Here is a 17,619-nt window from a genome sequence, read left to right as displayed (position 1 = left end):
AACAGGTCCCTGGTGCCATAAAGGTTGGGGACTGCTGATATATAGGATTAAATGATCACACAGCTAGTAAGTTGCAGAACTGGGACTGGAACACACCTCGCCTGAGTTCTGGTGTGGTGTTCTTTCCACACCTTTCTTATTACTAAAAATAAATATTTTGGTCATTATCAAATACTTGTTCTATTATGGCATAACAAAGCTTAAAAGGTAGGTCTTTCATGAAGAGAACTAATTAATTCAAGAAAGTTTTACTTATGAGTGTATGGTCTGCTATGGGTAGAACTTAAAATTGTAAAACAAAAATAAATCACACATGTTCAATCCTCATGAAAAACTAACACTTAGCTAAAGTTGAATGATGACATCCAAAAGTTAGAGATGTATTGCAATACAGGTGCTAGAAGTAATTTGTAACATTGCAAAATGTCACAGATGATTAAATTTTAACATATTAGATTTTCAATTCACAGAAAGATTGAATATAGTAAATCAATTTCCACTTTAAGTAACAGAAGTTTAAAAAAGGCATAAACCAATAGTTCTAGTAAGTTGAGTGAGTTTTTGTAAAAACTTATGGTCAGAGTAGCAAAAACTTAACCTGGATATCTGAAAATCTTCAAAATTGATTTATAGAGTTAATACTATTTTAAAAGATTTCCAGATCACAGCATGCTTTCACATTTATATTTCAATCATTTTCACTGTACAAAACCCCTAAAACTTACAATTAATGGTTATAATGCCTCCAGATCATATGCATTACAGGACAGGAGACTGTGATCCTTATATTCTCCAGCACAAATTCTTTTGAGTACAAAATGGAGGAGACAAAGGAGTCACAAGCTATCAGAATATGACATGTATGCATTTGCAAATCAAGCGGAGGTATTAGGTGACTGTCACAGAGCTAGGACACTCAGGGAGCGTGAAAGACAGCAGATTATCCCTGTCCTCAAGAAATTTACAATCTTGTTGATGAGAAAAAAATTTACATCAAAAACCACAATTGTATTGTACACACATGTGCACAGAGGGTAAAATCATAGAAAGTAAATAAACTTTAAAGGTATCTCTTCCCTGATAAATATCAGCTTGTACTATTAGGCACTGTGAATAGGGTTTCTCAGCTTACATGTCTCACTTTTTGGAGTGCTCTCAGCTTTGATTCTGTAACACCTCAGAGATTCCAGAGGAGTGCTGAACCATGTGACAAAAGTCTTCAGGTGGACCTTGAAACAATCCTTAAAGAAATCTTTTTAGGTAGGCAAAACTTTTTATTTCGTTTGGTTTTTGTGTTTTTAATTCTGAAAGCACCAATTTTATTTTCCAAGGGACACCTCTTTTCAGATGCAAATGTGACTATTTCCTAAACACTCTATTCAAATGTTAACATTATTCCTTTCTGAATGCTAATTAACAAAAAGAAGGAATGGTTCATACTTGGTTCTTGATTTTGAATCAATGTGAAATATTGATGTTTCCCTCTTTGGACCAGATTTTTCTTTAAGGTATCTTTTTGTTGATTGTAAAATACATCATATACACAGAAGGCTGTACAAAATACATATGTGCAGTTTAAATAATAACTACCCACTGAATGCCCATGTAACTATCACTCAGGTTAAGAAATAAAATCCCAGGTGTTTTTTAATGCACAGTCACAGAAGGAAGGGAGCAGTTTACGATGAGACAGAGTCTAAATGTCCTTGTTGTTCCTTAATCAAAAATGAAAAATTTCCCTCCTCATTTCTCTTTTGACATGTTAGTCCCAAATTTGGAAAAGGTCCTGAAGTAAACAAGTACAAACATCTTACTTACTAACTACTGAACTCAAAGTAAATTCTTTACATAATAGTTCATGATGCTCCCTGGTGAGGTATTCAAGGGGAAGCGGGGAACGTATAGTTAATGAAGAACGAAATATTTTAAATCTATGCTGCTGATGTTTTTATAATTATGACTTACTGTCCTGTACTGTTGCTATTTTTTTAAAAAAAACCTCATGTGAAAAATTGGACAGGGAAGAATGATTAACAAACCTAAATAAAACGTGGTGTCTAACGTGACTCTCAAGTGCAGTGGCCCTAAATACTGAAGAGTGCATTGAATGACTGATGTTTCCTCTTTTGCAAAAAAAAATAATAATAATCCATTGTCTTCTGGGCTTATCACCTTATGTAGTATTTTGCATTTAGGTAAAATCCTTCATTCAACAAGTAGTTACTGAGTTCAATGCAGTACTACACACCATGAAGAGGTGAACAAAAGTAGAAAAACATAATCCCTGCCTTCAGGGGAGCTTAAAAACACTGGGGAAGATAAAGCATCCACTAATGAGGCAACTGAAAAAAGTACTTACAATCCATAAACAATTGTCTGAGAGTAAAGCACAGACTGAACATAGAAACTCACGAAACTAAAGCAGTTTGTAAGGGTGTTGTTTTCAACTTAGAACACATTTTACCAACAGAAATGTTATAAATAAATGCTGATTGGGTTTATAGGTTTGCCAAAAGAAACTCATTTAATTCAGAATATAGGGAAATTTTCTCTGTATATTTGCCAGGAAAATACAGTAGAAAGCAAAAGTGTCATAATACTATTGACAAAAATTGGAAAACAAAAACGATTATGAAATAGGTTTATAAAATACATCTCGATATATTCTGAATGCTGAGGCTTGAGAAAGAGCATGTTTAATTAAAGCAGGTAGATGAAGACTTCCGTGGAGATTCAGAAATGGATCCCTATCAAGAGCACTTGCAGTCCGTGACATATCTCTCCTTCAATTTCAAAATATACATTTTTCACTTTCATTCACTCATTCAACAAGTATTTATTGAGGATCTCCACTACATGTCAGGCACTGTTCTAGCCACTGGGAGTACATGGGGAGAGCGCATGGGGAACACACCAGAACACAGGGATCTTACCTTCTAGTGGGGGCTGGGAGGGAAAAACAATGATGTCAAGAACGGATAAGTGCTTTTCCTTGCTTCGTGTTGACCATTACTCTATGTTTATGACCAATATTAATTTTATATTTACCACCCTCCATGATTGGGGTTGGAATGTCTCTTTGTTCTAAATGGAACTAAAGGAGGGTGGGGAAAATATAGGGCACAGACATTTCCTGAGGTTTCTGGCAACAACCGCACGATGGGAAAGGGACGTATGTTGGAAAAGATGACCTCAGCTATGACCAATGAGAGAAAAAAATGGGCATGATTCCTTTGAGGCAGAAGGGTGTTACATCAGGCAGAAATCACCAAGCCTTGCCATCAGTCACGGAGAGCTTGGGCCCTGTTAAAAGGAGGTAGTTTGCATTGGCCATTTAAACCTGTCTTGGCCATTTCTCTTCTCCTCTTTTTCTCCCTTCCTCCTTCCTTGTTTCCATTCCTTCCTTCCTCCCTCCCTCCCCCCCCTCCCTCCCTTCCTTCCTTCTCTCCTTCCTTCCTTGAAGCAAACATACATTGGTGATTGCCAGGCACAATCCTAAGCATGAGGGATACAAAGAGGAATATGACACAGTCCTGGCCCTGGTCCTCAAGCAGTTTATAGCCTAAAACAGCGTTCCCAACTCAGGGATTAGTTATATCCAGGGGTAGTACTTTTAACTACTTAGCAACCCATGTAGCACAAGCCTACCAATGAGAATATATGCCAGTCAAGGTTCCAGAGTAGGGTTCTGGAAATCCACTGCTGTGCTAGTAGTTAACCTTGTAGTGGCTGCATAGTGGAGAGGAAGGAGGTCCTGAGGGAGGGGTTGGAGTAGCCAGGATAATTGGGTAGGTAACGGCACTTGGAGGGGGGTTGGTTTGTGGCAGTAACTATTTACCAAATGGTATAAAAGTATTAGTCATGTTAACAATGACTGTCATTTAATGATGATATGACTGTATCAATGGGTACCAATTAAATCCTTAGCTCCACCTACAGCCAACACTTAGGAAAAGAAGGCAGTGGTTGTAGTGAGATTATGTGAGTGAGGGAAGCTTTCCTGAGTGAGTCCTGAGCTTAGTCTTGAGAAAGAAGATCGGCATTAATGGGTGACTAGGAAGGGGAGGACATTTAGACGTGAGAAATAGCCCACATAACAGTGGAAATGGATAAATCATATATATAGAATGCCATTAAAGAGACCGACTTAACTGGAAGTGTGGGCAGTGAGAATGTATTGTAATAGGATGAAGAGTGCATTTGGAAGAATGGGTTGTGTGTAGCAAGGGAGAGAGGGGGTTGGTTGTAGTGCTAATTGGGAAGAAGGAAACATATGCTAGGGTTACAAGTTTAGTTCTGACGTAGCAGGAAAAAAGGGTGGCAGGGGGCTACTCTGTCCTCGAGCAGTATGATGAAAGTGACATATGAGGAAAACCATTCTGCTGACTATATAGAGACTGAAGAAGGGTAAGGCCAGTTTAAGTGGCTACTTCAGCAACCCTGGGGAAGAGTTCATTAGGGCATGAACCAGTATGGTGACTATGGAAATGAAAGGAAGGGTTCAATCTGACAGATATTGCAAGACCATGTGAGGAGCGGAGAAAGAGGAATAGATGACAAGCATAATATATTACATCTTAAATATGATAGCTGGTTTTCTAAACACCCAAAGAAAAATGTAAGTCTCTAATACTAATTCCTTTAAAATAGCAAATTTAGCCATATAACGATCCTATCTAATTTACAAAATAAAGATCCTAACTCTTCACGATGAGGCAGTATGAATTGATAAACTTTGGACACTAAGAACGAGGCTGCTGTATGATACCACAAGGAACAGCATTAGCTAATTTTTTTTACTGTTCATTTATATTAACACAGAAAATGCATATAGTATGAAGTTGTTGACATTTATGTGAAATCTGCTAGATTTAATTGTTCTGATGTTCAGTTTACTTACTAAGTCACTTCCAAATGAAAGTTTTATCTTTTGAAGGTGGAAAGAAATGCTTGATTTTTAACTGAGTTAATTTTCAATTGACTCCTGAGATAACAGGGAAGCTTTAGGAGCCTAATTAAACCATGTATTTGCTCTAATTACTTTAGCCGTAGACTGCAAGGAAACAAAAGCAGCAAACAGACCTGTTCTGTGCGCAGCAGCCAGGCATTCGACGGTTGTTTTCTCCAGCAGAGATTTTGAGTAGCACAGAAGTAAAGCTGAGACGAAAAGCCATCATCTGCAAGCAGTGGCTGCAGCCACAAATCACAGGGCAGCCCCTTTTCCTGCACAGTGTAGAAAACATCATTTATCGTGCCTGATTTTATTTATGTCCTAATACAAAGAAAGCAATCATCATCACTAGCATCATTTTTTGATATCAAGGTAGCACCACATTCTTATCAACATAATTGGATGTTAGCTCACAAAAACAATAGAGTTAATACTTAAAGGCCAATTTATATATTGGGCAAGAATAATAGTGTTTTTTATACTGGCTACTTTTTCCTCTCGGGCTTTATCCTCTTGAACAATGTCCATATTTAAAGTAACGTTTTAATTTTCAAGCTAAGTAAATCCACACTTCTATTGTTCATTTTGATTTCAGTACAAGTGGAATTTAGAAGACTGATGATCATCTGTATGAGGAAAAAAGCAGATGAGTTTTTATTACTACTGACTACTCAATTAAGTCAAACAACTGCTTTCTTAAAACAGGATTCACAGGAGATTCCTTTTAAAGGCAAAATGCATTAAAGGCATATTTCTTCATTATATAGAAACTGTTTTAAAGGTACTGTGGCTGTATTTATCCATTGATCTTAGTTTCTAGGTGTAAAATACCAGCTGAAATGCTTGAGTTTCCCCCCTTCAGCTAAAGTGGTAAACAAATAAAAAATATTGTAGATTTCATTACTTCTTATCTGCTGTTTTAAAAATCTGTGCTTGAGATTCTTGGTTCAGAGTCCAAACTTTACAGAAATTATGACAACTTGAGCTTGTCCTAAATATAAAAACAAAAAATTAAGAGACAAGAATCTACAACCAAAGGAGAGTAGAACATTAAAAGCAACCATCTGGTGAGTTCAGGCCAAATACAAAGTCTCTCCTTTTTGCCTGAACCATCTAGAGGTCTGTACCACCCCTCTGCTTTATTTTGCCTATGGAAACCTGACCTAAACTAAACATCTATTCTATATCATTAAGTTGTCCAGGAAGATGAAAGTTTAAATATATGTCAGACAAGCTACAGCATCTAGTGCAATTCAGTAATGACCGTCTCCTCCAGAGAGCTTCAGTGTTGGAACAACTTTTAGAACTGAGGAGATTTGGTTAACCTATGTAAAGAAAATAACGTTCTTCTAGCCACACATTCTCCCTGTTCACAATATTACAATTAAAATTATCTGCATGCTTTTTTTTGTTGTTTAATACATTGATTAGTCCTAGGGGTTCCCCCACTAGAGTAGAAAATAATGTCTTACAAACTATTGTTTAAGAGTGCTACATAACATTTACGAAGTATAGATGCTCTCTTATAATTTGTTGATATGAGAACAAACTTAGTTGTCTCTTTAAAACAGCAGGTAAGTTTAGATATGTGTTTGTTTAAAAGGAGGTTAGAAGTGATCATGGTAATATTTGTGTGTGTCAGTATCTCCCTTCTAAACTACACTAAAAACCTCCTTGTGCCAAATTTACACATCTATCAAAACAGAAGAAAATCTAGCTTAAAAGTGATATTTTTCATCAATAGACTAGGAAAAAACTTGCAACAAATATGACAAGGTTTTAATATCTTTATTATGTAAACAAGTCACACATAATAAGACAAAAAAAAACCACTAAGAACCCCACAGGTAAGGCAAAGGACACAAAAAGACACTTTACAGAAGATAACACTATTGTCCGCAAATATATATAAAAGTTTATTTTTTCTAATCTCACTAGTAAAAAAAATGCAAAATTAAAAAAACAGTGTAATACCATTTCACCCATCTTATCAGTGATTTAAAAAAAAATAACAGTATACAATTCTGGCAATCAGTGTGGTGACAGGGTAAACTGATAAAATGTTTTTGAAAAATAATGTATCAGATAGAAGTTCATATATTTTAACCCAGTAATTCCACTCCTCGGTTTCTACCCCAGGAGAATAATTCTCAACATTAAAAAAAAAATCTACAGGTCCAAGATGTTCATTGCGGCATTATTTATAATATTAAAAAAATGAAAACAACCTAAATACCTCGAACAGAGCGATGATTAAGTACATTAATATACAGCTGCCTAGAATAGTTTGCTGCATTTTAAATAATGTTTAGGTTGATCTATAATAATATGGGCAAATATTATCATGTAATGTTAAGTGAAAAGAACAAGATACAATATTATATACATTGTAAGCCTACCACTCTATGATAAAATTCTATAAAGACATGAGGATTTTAAAATCTATTATTTTCAGTATTTTCAAAATTTTATTAAACATGCGGTTTAATGTTTTTCCATACATTTTTAAATGTCATGTTTTTACTCAAAGCACTTTCAAATGCATTGCCTTGTTTTCAAAACATTTCTATCTAAAGCAAAACCCAGTGCTTGGAAAGGCTTATGAAACATTATAACATCTATCATAAAAATCTCAAATGATTTTAATCATTTTCATTTTGGTTATAGGAATAGGGAATCTTCTACATATGTGACCAAGCAGCTGAAACGTGGGTAGCAGGTCCAGTCAGAGCTCTGTCAGCATCCACACTCCTTCTACCTCTAGCCCCTTTCAGAAATCACGGCTGCTCCTAGCACCTGTGAATATACTGTGCTTATAAACCGGTCGCAGCAGAGGGAATGATAATGGTTGTTTCTAATATTTTGGAGACAGCCAAAACCAATTTCTTTTCTCCCAAAATGGGAACATCAAAAAGGAGTCATTCGTCCAAATGTGTTTATTCTGTTACTAACAGAGAACAAATTCTTAAGAGGGCAGGGTTGGGGGTTATTTTTATGATGTATACATCGCTTGGTTTACTGTTAGATTTTATAAATAATACGCTTTGCAGCATCTACCCAAGGGTAAAGGTGAACTGACATTCCATTCTTTTAGAAATACCACGTCCCACCCTCCCCCTCCAAAATCCCTCTTTGCAATTGCGGTCACCCCTTTAACATTTTAATGTAACATAGGCCCATCTCCACAGTTAGGAAGCTGAAATCCTAGTAGAAGAGAGAAAGAGAGAGAGACAGAGAGAGAGAGAGAGAGAGAAAAAGAGAGAGAGGAATTGAGAAACACTTCAGGTTGCACTTACACTCCAGCAGTTTTTCCAGAAACAGAGGAGGCAGTAGTTCTTATTTTTGAGGTGTCAAGTTGTAGACTGAGATTCAGCAAAAATCTTCTTTTCTTGAAGCAAGGTATGTGAAATATATTCTAGGATATGTGTTCAGTATGATCCTTTGTTCTAGGTATGAGCTTTTCTTTTTCTAAAGTTTTTCGGTCTCGATCAAGGAAAAGGAAATTTAATATTATTTTGAAATTCTCTTAAAGGCGCCTTTCAAAGCATCTCCCACGGGAAAATATCACGACAGCTCAACACTGGTGTATTTGAGTAAGAATCGAGTCCGATTTTCTTTTTTTTTTTTCGTCATGGCTGTATACTTTGCAGGCCCCCAAATTTGTGCTTTCATAGTCAGCATTAATCTAATAGCCAGAGACACCAGCTTTAGCCAACCTGCGTCTCTTGGGCTACAGACGCGCCCTGATGAAAGATTAGGTTCATTTTGAACTCACCGCTGTTATTTGTGTGCCTCAGACTCGCGGGCTTTTGTCAGGGCTGGAGCGAGCTCGCGAGTGCCTGCAGCGCAGTGGGCGGCAGGTCTGAGTGCCCTGGTGGTTAACACGTTTCCAGGGGGTGCCCACGCTTTCTCCCGAGACTCTCGGCTCGCTGTGCGCGGCAGCAACTAGTGGACCAGACTGTGACAGAAAGAATTTATGTGAGGGACGGGAAGAAAAAGAGAGGGCGCCCGGCTCGGTCCCGGGTCACCGTGGCTTGGGGATTTGCACAAGTTTATCACTACCATTAACAGCTACTCGCAGAGGGTTGTTTACCGCCGAACGCGCGACAACCAGACAGCGGAGCCCACTCCGGGACCCAAGCCACTCCTCCTCGCCCCTCAGATCCCTTCCTGCCCCCCAAACTAATTAATTCGAGGCTGCCTCCCTGCCAGACACTCCCATTGGCTCCCATCCCATCCAATGAAAACCTTGCAACAGTTTCACCTGGCTCCGGCTTCCCAAACAAACAAACAAACCGTCCCGGGACCTTGCCAGCTCTTCTCCCCTGCGTCTCCCGAGGTAGTTAAGCTCCGCCTCCTCCCGCCACCTTTCACCCCCTCCAGCCAATCATGCCCTTGCCCCCGTCGCGGGCCGCTCTCTCTTCCGCCTCTCTCGAACTTCTCCCGCCCACCCCCGCCCACCACGCCCGTGCCTCCATGGACTCCTCGTGAGGACCTGCGTGGCCAGAGAGGCCCTCCTCCTCCCGTCGGTCCTCCCGAGGCCCAGAGGCCGTTAGATTCTCCAAGAGGGTCTAGGCGGGATAGGAGGTGGCCCCGCCTCTCGGGCCCACTGCCTCCTCCCTCGCACACCTCTGCGGGCGGCCGCTCGCGCCCCTCCACTGCGTTGGTAGCCGGAGCCACAGAGGCCGCCGCGTGAGGCAACGGTCACGTGTTGTTTTGCCCGCCGCCGCGCGCTTGGAGTGGAGTGGGCGGGGGCACGGGCCGAGGCGGGAGGGGGCTGGGGCGGGCGGGCGGACGGGGGTAGACGGCTTCTTCCCCCAACCCTCGCTTCCCCGGGCCCCCCCCCCCGCTCCGCCCGCTCACCTTAAAACCATCGTGCATCACCATGGCGAGTTGCTCCTTCGCTCGCGACCAAGCGACAAGGAGACTGCGAGCTGCAGCAGCGGCAACAGCGGCAGCTCTAGCTGAGGTGGCGACCACCCCACTTCTTTCCTCGGGAACCCCGACCGCACTCATTGGGACCGGGTCGTCTTGTCCGGGAGCCATGTGGCTCTCCACGGCCACTGGCTCCCGGTCAGACTCCGAGTCCGATGAGGAGGACCTCCCCGTCGGGGACGAAGTCTGCAAACGCGGCTACCTGCGGAAGCAGAAGCATGGCCACAGGCGCTACTTCGTGCTCAAACTGGAGACCGCCGACGCCCCAGCTCGGCTGGAATACTACGAAAATGCCAGGAAGTTCCGGCACAGTGTCCGCGCCGCGGCGGCTGCAGCAGCGGCGGCTGCCTCTGGCGCCGCGGTCCCCGCGCTCATCCCACCGCGGCGCGTGATCACCCTGTACCAGTGCTTCTCGGTGAGCCAGCGAGCCGACGCAAGGTACCGACACCTCATCGCTCTTTTCACCCAGGACGAGTACTTCGCGATGGTGGCCGAGAACGAGTCGGAGCAAGAGAGCTGGTACTTGCTGCTCAGCCGCCTCATCCTCGAGAGCAAGCGCCGCCGCTGCGGCACGCCCGGCGCGCAGCCGGATGGAGAGCCGGCCGCACTGGCGGCTGCAGCGGCGGCGGAGCCACCCTTCTACAAAGATGTGTGGCAGGTAATAGTCAAACCCAGGGGGCTGGGGCACAGAAAAGAGCTGAGCGGCGTGTTCCGGCTCTGTCTTACCGACGAGGAGGTTGTGTTTGTGAGGCTAAATACCGAAGTGGCCAGCGTGGTTGTCCAGCTCCTGAGCATCCGTCGCTGCGGGCACTCGGAGCAGTATTTCTTCTTGGAAGTCGGCAGGTCCACCGTCATTGGTCCGGGGGAGCTCTGGATGCAGGTAGATGATTGTGTGGTGGCCCAAAACATGCACGAGCTGTTTTTGGAGAAGATGAGAGCCTTGTGTGCAGATGAATACAGAGCCCGCTGCCGCAGCTACAGCATCAGTATCGGCGCCCACCTGTTAACCCTGCTGTCCACTAGGAGGCATCTGGACATGCTGCCGCTCGAGCCCGGCGGCTGGCTCAGAAGGTCCCGCTTTGAGCAGTTTTGCCACCTCAGGGCCATTGGTGACGGGGAAGACGAGATGCTCCTCGCCAGGCGCTACATAACACCCAGTGAGCCTGTGCCCCCCTCCAGGCGAGGAAGACTGCACCTGCCCAGAGCGCGGAGATCCAGGAGAGCGATTTCAGTGCCAGCCAGCTTTTTTCGCCGCGTAGCACCCAGCCCTGTGCGTGGCCCGCACCCTGCAGAAGCCCCCAACGAGGGAGCTTGCCTGTCTTCTGAAGCACCTGGTTCCGGTTCTGGCAACTCCGGTGAAGAAGGCAATCCTCAGGGCAAAGAGGATCAGGAAGGAAACGGAGGTGACTATATGCCCATGAACAATTGGGGCTCCGGAAATGGCCGGGGCTCAGGAGGTGGACAGGGTTCAAGTGGCCAAGGCTCCAGTAGCCAGAGCTCTGGAGGAAGCCAGTGCTCGGGCAGGGGGCACGGCTCCGGAGGTGGCCAGGGCTCAAGTGGCAGCCAGGGCTCAAGTGGCCAGGGCTCCGGGGGCCAGGGTGCAGGAGGAAACCAGTGCTCAGGAGATGGCCAGGGCACCTCAGGTGGGCATGGCTCAGGCAGTGGCCAAGGAGCTGGAGGTGGGCACGGCTCAGGCCGTGGCCAAGGATCCGGAGATGGCCATGGCTCAGGCAGGGGCAAGAACTCTGGAGGGGGCAAAGGCTCAGGAAGTGGGAAAGGCTCCGAAGGCACTGGTGATCATGGGAAATCTCTGAAGAAAAGATCCTACTTTGGCAAATTAACTCAAAGTAAGCAACAGCAAATGCCACCACCTTCACCACCTCCACCCCCGCCAGCTGCAGCAACTGGTGGAAAAGGAAAGTCTGGGGGAAGGTTCCGACTTTATTTTTGTGCTGACAGAGGAGCCACAAAAGAACGCAAAGAAGCCAAAGAAGTTAAAGACACAGAGACCCCAGAAGGTGCAGCCCGGGGTCCCCACAGAGCCAGAGCTTTTGATGAAGATGAGGATGACCCATACGTGCCAATGAGGCCAGGGGTGGCTGCCCCTCTCTCAAGCTCCAGTGATTATATGCCAATGGCTCCTCAAAATGTCTCTGTGTCAAAAAAGCGCCACTCTCGATCACCTTTCGAAGATTCAAGAGGGTACATGATGATGTTTCCCAGAGTGAGCCCACCACCTGCACCAAGTCCTACAAAAGCACCTGATCCTGACAAAGAGGATGACTCAAAGGACAATGACAGTGACAGTGACTACATGTTTATGGCTCCTGGAGCTGGTGCAATTCCAAAAAACCCCAGAAATCCTCAGGGAGGCTCTTCCTCCAAAAGTTGGAGCTCCTACTTCTCTCTGCCAAATGCTTTTCGGAGCTCCCCATTGGGGCAGAGTGACCACAGTGAGTATGTACCAATGTTACCTGGAAAATTCCTGGGGAAGGGCCTAGACAAAGAAGCCTCATCTAACAGAGGCCCCAAAGATGTAACTTCAAAGCCTTCAGTTGAGGGGTCATTCTCAAAGCCTAGAGATGAGGGATTACCTTCCAAGCGTTCAGGTGATGGGCCCCCCAAGAACAAGACTAAGAGACCTAATCGACTTCCTTTTATTACAAAAGGAAATAAAATCAAGCCAAAACCACAAAAGCCCACACATGAGCAGAAAGAAGCCGACAGCGCTAGTAGCTACATCAAGATTGACTTCCCTAAAAGAGGTAGCAATATGCCAGCTCCCTGTATTCAAAGACTGCCAGGTTTGCGGGGCATAATTGCCGACCCCAGACAGTTCACCTTTTCGAATTACGTGAATGTTGAGTTCGGAGTGCCATTTCCAAATCCAGCAAACGACCTCTCAGATCTTTTAAGAGCTATTCCAGGTGCCAACCCCTTCTCTCTGGACGGTGCTAGGTGGCCACTTCCGCCTCTTCCTCCCAGTGCTACAGGTAACAGTGCTAATGAGGAAGAAGGTGACTACATTGAAGTGATTTTCAACCCAGCAATGACACCAGCCGTGCCTTTTGCTGACAGTGCCATTCGCTACGATGCTGAAACAGGTCGCATCTACGTGGTCGACCCATTTTCTGAGTGCTGTATGGACATTTCTCTCTCCCCCAGCCGCTGCTCTGAACCACCACCTGTAGCGAGGCTGCTGCTAGAAGAAGAGCTCGAGAGAAGACGCCCACAAAGCCGTTCGCAAAGTTTCTTTGCAGCTGCCAGAGCCGCCGTCTCTGCTTTCCCGACCGACAGCCTCGAGAGAGACCTCTCCGCCTCTTTAGCCGCGGCCGCGGCAGCCGCGCCAACCTTAGCCGTGAGCCAGGCTTTAGCCGCCGCCTCCGCCCTGGTCGCTGCCCCGGGCGTCGGCGCAGCCGCCGCGGGCCTCGAGGCCTCCGCGGGATCTGACTCTGCCTCCGTCCGCTGGTTCCAACCTGCTGCTAATGCTGCTGGTGCCGAAGAGGTAAGAGGCGCCCAAGACGTTGCGGGTGGCTCGAACCCCAGAGCCCAAAACCCATCGGCAGACTTTGCCGGAGGTAACAACAGAGCCGGCGGGGCTGCCGCTGCAGCCGCCGCTCCCCCTCCATCACCTGGCCGCGGCCGGGCGCCGAGACCCCCAGAGCAAGAAGATTCTGACGACGACGACACGTACGTGAGAATGGACTTTGCCAGACCTGACAACGAGAAGTTCGACTCTCCCCAAAGAGGTTGGTGAGTTTAGAATTCATTTCCCTGAAGTTAATGGTTATTGCTTAATGAATCGATCGATGCACTACTCTGTCTACAGTGTTAGGAAAATGTGAGCTAATATTTCATTCACTGGTGCTTATTTAGAATGGAAAGTAGAATTCAGTTTTAATCATGCCAATACCTTGTGATCGTTGCAAAAACTTGTTTTAATCTAATGATAAGTTTCTTTACCTGGAAAGAACAGATTTATCATTTAAACATTGGTTCTACATTTTAGGAGTAGTTCAAACTTAAGGATATGTAGTGAGGGTGCTTTCAGATATCCTTCCCTAACGCTTAGTGATTTATACAAATAGGACATCGTAAATTGAATCCCATCAACTTATTTTCAAATCAACAAGTAAAAGCTGCTTTTCTACAAATGACCATATTTAATTGCAGGAAATTTAATAAGAGCACTGAATATTGAGCAGTAATAATCAACTCTTAACCTTTGGGGGTTGATGACATTCTCCTTCTGAAAGTTACTTTCTTAAAAAGCAGTCATTGTTATGCTGGTTTGCTGTGATATACCAAGAAAGTTAAATCTCAACTGTTAGCATGAACGTCTGGAGGGAACAAAAGGTAAATAATCCAGAACAACAGGTGATTGAAAGAAGAGGGTATTTGGCTCTGGAATGTGTTCTTGTGTTGATTTGCTTAGTTTTTACACAGGATAAATTGCCAGAAACACTGAGCATTCCTTTTCTATGTCACTAATAGTGACAGGCAAGTCACCTCTGCTGTGCCTCATTTCTTCATGTAACTCCCCCCAAAGAGGGTATGGTGACAACACTATAATGGGTATGAATATTGTTTGAAAGGTTTAAAAAGCATTTAAAACATCTAATTGGTGCATCTTCTGGGCAATTCAGTAAGCAAGATAATAAGGGCTGGAGGAAGACCTGACCCCAGGGGCAGCCTACCCTGGAAGAGTAGAAGTTTTTTTTAAAGGGTTACTTTTCCAAAGGAAGAAATAAGAAAGAATAGGATCTTGGAAATAAGACTTCAAGTAAATCTGCTGTGTACATCATGCAATGTTGTTATCAGGGTGTCTGGAGACATTCTCAAGAAATGATTTTGGAAGATGATGTCTCCATAGTCTCAACTGCCTTCCCTCTTTACCAGAATGTGCTTCTTTTCCAGGGAAGAGAAGGGATGGACCCCAGCAGTTTTCATTCCAGTAGTCAGTTTAGTGAAGATTTTTGCTTTGCTTGCTTTGTGGAATGCTTTTGTGATTGGATCTCTGCCCACTGTGCTTGATCAGGCAGAACAAGTTGGGGACTGATCACAGCAGTCACCTAACAAGCTCCCTATTTAGTGCAGGTGTAGGCCCCCTCCCCTTTCTCCCCCTGCTTTAGAAAACTTGCCATACAAAAACTCACGTCTGCAGCACGGACACATTAAAGAGTGATCATTAAAACGACAAAAGGATGCTTTGGCTTGCCAAAGGATTCAATTCAGATCTCCTTTAAATTGTGAGCTCCCCCCAACACACACACACACACACACACGTACACGTGCAGGCACACACACACAATCACCACTACTACTAGAACCATGCACTTAAAATATACAGATCTATTTCCAAGAATTTAATTCATAACCAGCTTTTCAAGAACAGATCTATTTTATTCTGTAAAGTACACCTGGAAATTGGTCTTAAGCTACTGTTTGAACCTAACTGCTGAAGACACCATTTATGATATTGATGTGGGTGTTCCATAGCTGTCTATGTCCCTGTGGTACTTTGGAAAGGACAAGTTTTCATAGAGGTTTGTCTATACTTTCCACTACTCTTTGTTTAAGCAAAGATGAAAATTAGTGAAAATTTCTTGTTCCTTAAATAAACCCTGTCTTCCCAAATATTATCTAGATCCTAAAATAATTAACATTATCTTAGCATAAGTTACTGATTTATGAATAACTTCAGATGACTTTGTAGCTATTCTGGAGGCTTAATGTTCTCTAAATGTGTTGTTCATTGAGGAAATTCCTAACTTTATTGAGTAACTACAGCAAGGAGCCTGTACCAAAAAAAAAAAAGGAGACTGTATCTCACAGGGAGGTAGGTGGTTAGGTTAAAACAAGAGAGTGAATGTGGAAGCACTTTGGACCTTTAAAGCACTTTACAAGTGTAAGATATTTTAATTTTGTCATTGGATTAACAAACATTGAAGTTTCAACAATTTCAACAGGTGACTTAGTTTCTTGCCAAAATGATTGGTCCTGAGACTGATTAAAGCACGTAATTTGCTGAGATATATAAAAGGGAGGATATATAGAAAGAACTCATTGCAGGAAATTACTTTCGCTACCATCTTAATGTAAATTGATATGGTAGAATGTTGTCTGTGAAGGTTTAAGAACAAGCTGGCTAATTCTGATTCTATAAAGCTATAGAATAATTTTCACCCATTTCTGATCTCTCTTCACCTTCCTAACTAACACTGAAAAAAAGATCATCTTAGAAAATAACAAATATGCTTTGACAAAGGAGCAAAGGCACAGTCTTCATTAGGAGTTAGATATCTCCTAGAGTAATTTTAATTTATGGCAAATGCTTAGAACAGTTCCTGGCACATAGTAAGTGTTATACATGAATTATTATACTACTATTATCATTGTTATTACTGTTCTTATTATTATCACCTTTAGAAACACAAAGCTAAATTAAAGGTCTGTGTCCCCAAATCCCACTTTTCAGTTAGTCATTACTTTCACTTAAAATGGTTTACTTGCTTGTTCAGAGCTGGGATCTTTATAGTTGGGATCTGTTTATAACTTAAGCGAAATGAAGGGAGCCCGTAAGGCAATGAGACAACTTTTTTCATATAACACAAAATTAATATATAATCTCATTTACCTACAAGTCACATTGCATATAAGTAAGTACTTCAAAGCCATTTGTTCAAGTCAGTTAGAAAGAAGCACACAGAAATATAACCTGGACTTGACTTTTTTATAAATGAAATAATTTAAGAAGTGTGAAATCTTCAGATATTAAACACATGGGTTATAAGTATTAGCATTGAGGAGGAGAATGCAGTTTCTTATATGGTTTAGTGTGACTCCTGACCCACGAATGCATTTTTGCTTCTTTTACTGCTGTATCTGATATAGAATTCATAGTTTGAAATGACTTAAGGTTAAAAAAATTCACTGATTTCTCCATTCCAGAGATGGGAAGATAAGAGAAGCTCTAAGAGAGGTGAGAGAATTGGCCAGCCAAATTAGTAAAGTTATAACAGCACCTGGTATGAAAAAGCAAAGAAAAAAAAACTGTAGTAATTACCTTTTGAAATTTTAGACACTGTTATTAACATGAAGGAGGTATAAGCTTCTTTTCAGTGTACTACTGCCAAATCTTCTTGCTATAAATTATAGGTGCTTGAGAGCAATTTTTTTGCTGTATTGGGCTTATTTATTATACGTTACTAGAATAAAATCTCCATATAGCAGAGATATGTCAGTCACCATGGATGGGTCACTTATTCTAGGCAACATTCATCCCCACCAAAAAAAAAACTGGACAGTCATTTGGAGCAGAGATATTTGACCTATAACAATTAAAGATTTCATTCAATTAAAGTTAACTAAAGTTATTGGCAATTATTATCCATGTGCATTCATTCCATTTTTAAGGGTGATGCTTCCCAGGTAAAAATTTTGGCCATTCACTAGCAAAAGACCTTCTTTAAACAAGGACTAGGACTTGAATATCACACATGCATCAAAACTCGAATAAGATCTCTTGCTTTCTTTTCCTCCCCCTAATTACCACATATCAACCAAAACACTTCAGTCATTGGCAGGGAATCGTTTGGGGAACAAACTCGGGCTTCTTCGAGTGACCCCCCCCGCCAAGTCTTCATGTTGGAATAGATGAGGATAACCAGTGTATGGAGAAATCAGGAATATTGTGTGTGATTTAAAAGGGATCATTGTTAAATTGTCAGCTT

General features: G+C 42.8%; 1 protein-coding gene across 1 annotated transcript; it reads left to right on the top strand.

The window, feature by feature from the left end:
• The first annotated feature begins 9,836 nt into the window (after positions 1-9,836).
• IRS4 (insulin receptor substrate 4) lies at positions 9,837-13,643 on the top strand. The gene has a single exon (XM_007114333.2). It carries the CDS (start codon positions 9,837-9,839, stop codon positions 13,641-13,643), a length of 3,807 nt encoding a protein of 1,268 aa, XP_007114395.1.
• The last annotated feature ends 3,976 nt before the right edge of the window (positions 13,644-17,619 follow it).

This window comes from Physeter macrocephalus, chromosome 21 (assembly GCF_002837175.3).
Source record: "Physeter macrocephalus isolate SW-GA chromosome 21, ASM283717v5, whole genome shotgun sequence".
Classification (NCBI taxonomy): Eukaryota; Metazoa; Chordata; class Mammalia; order Artiodactyla; family Physeteridae; genus Physeter; species Physeter macrocephalus.
Note: the sequence above shows the minus strand (reverse complement) of the source record. Positions and strands in the feature narration are given on the sequence as shown.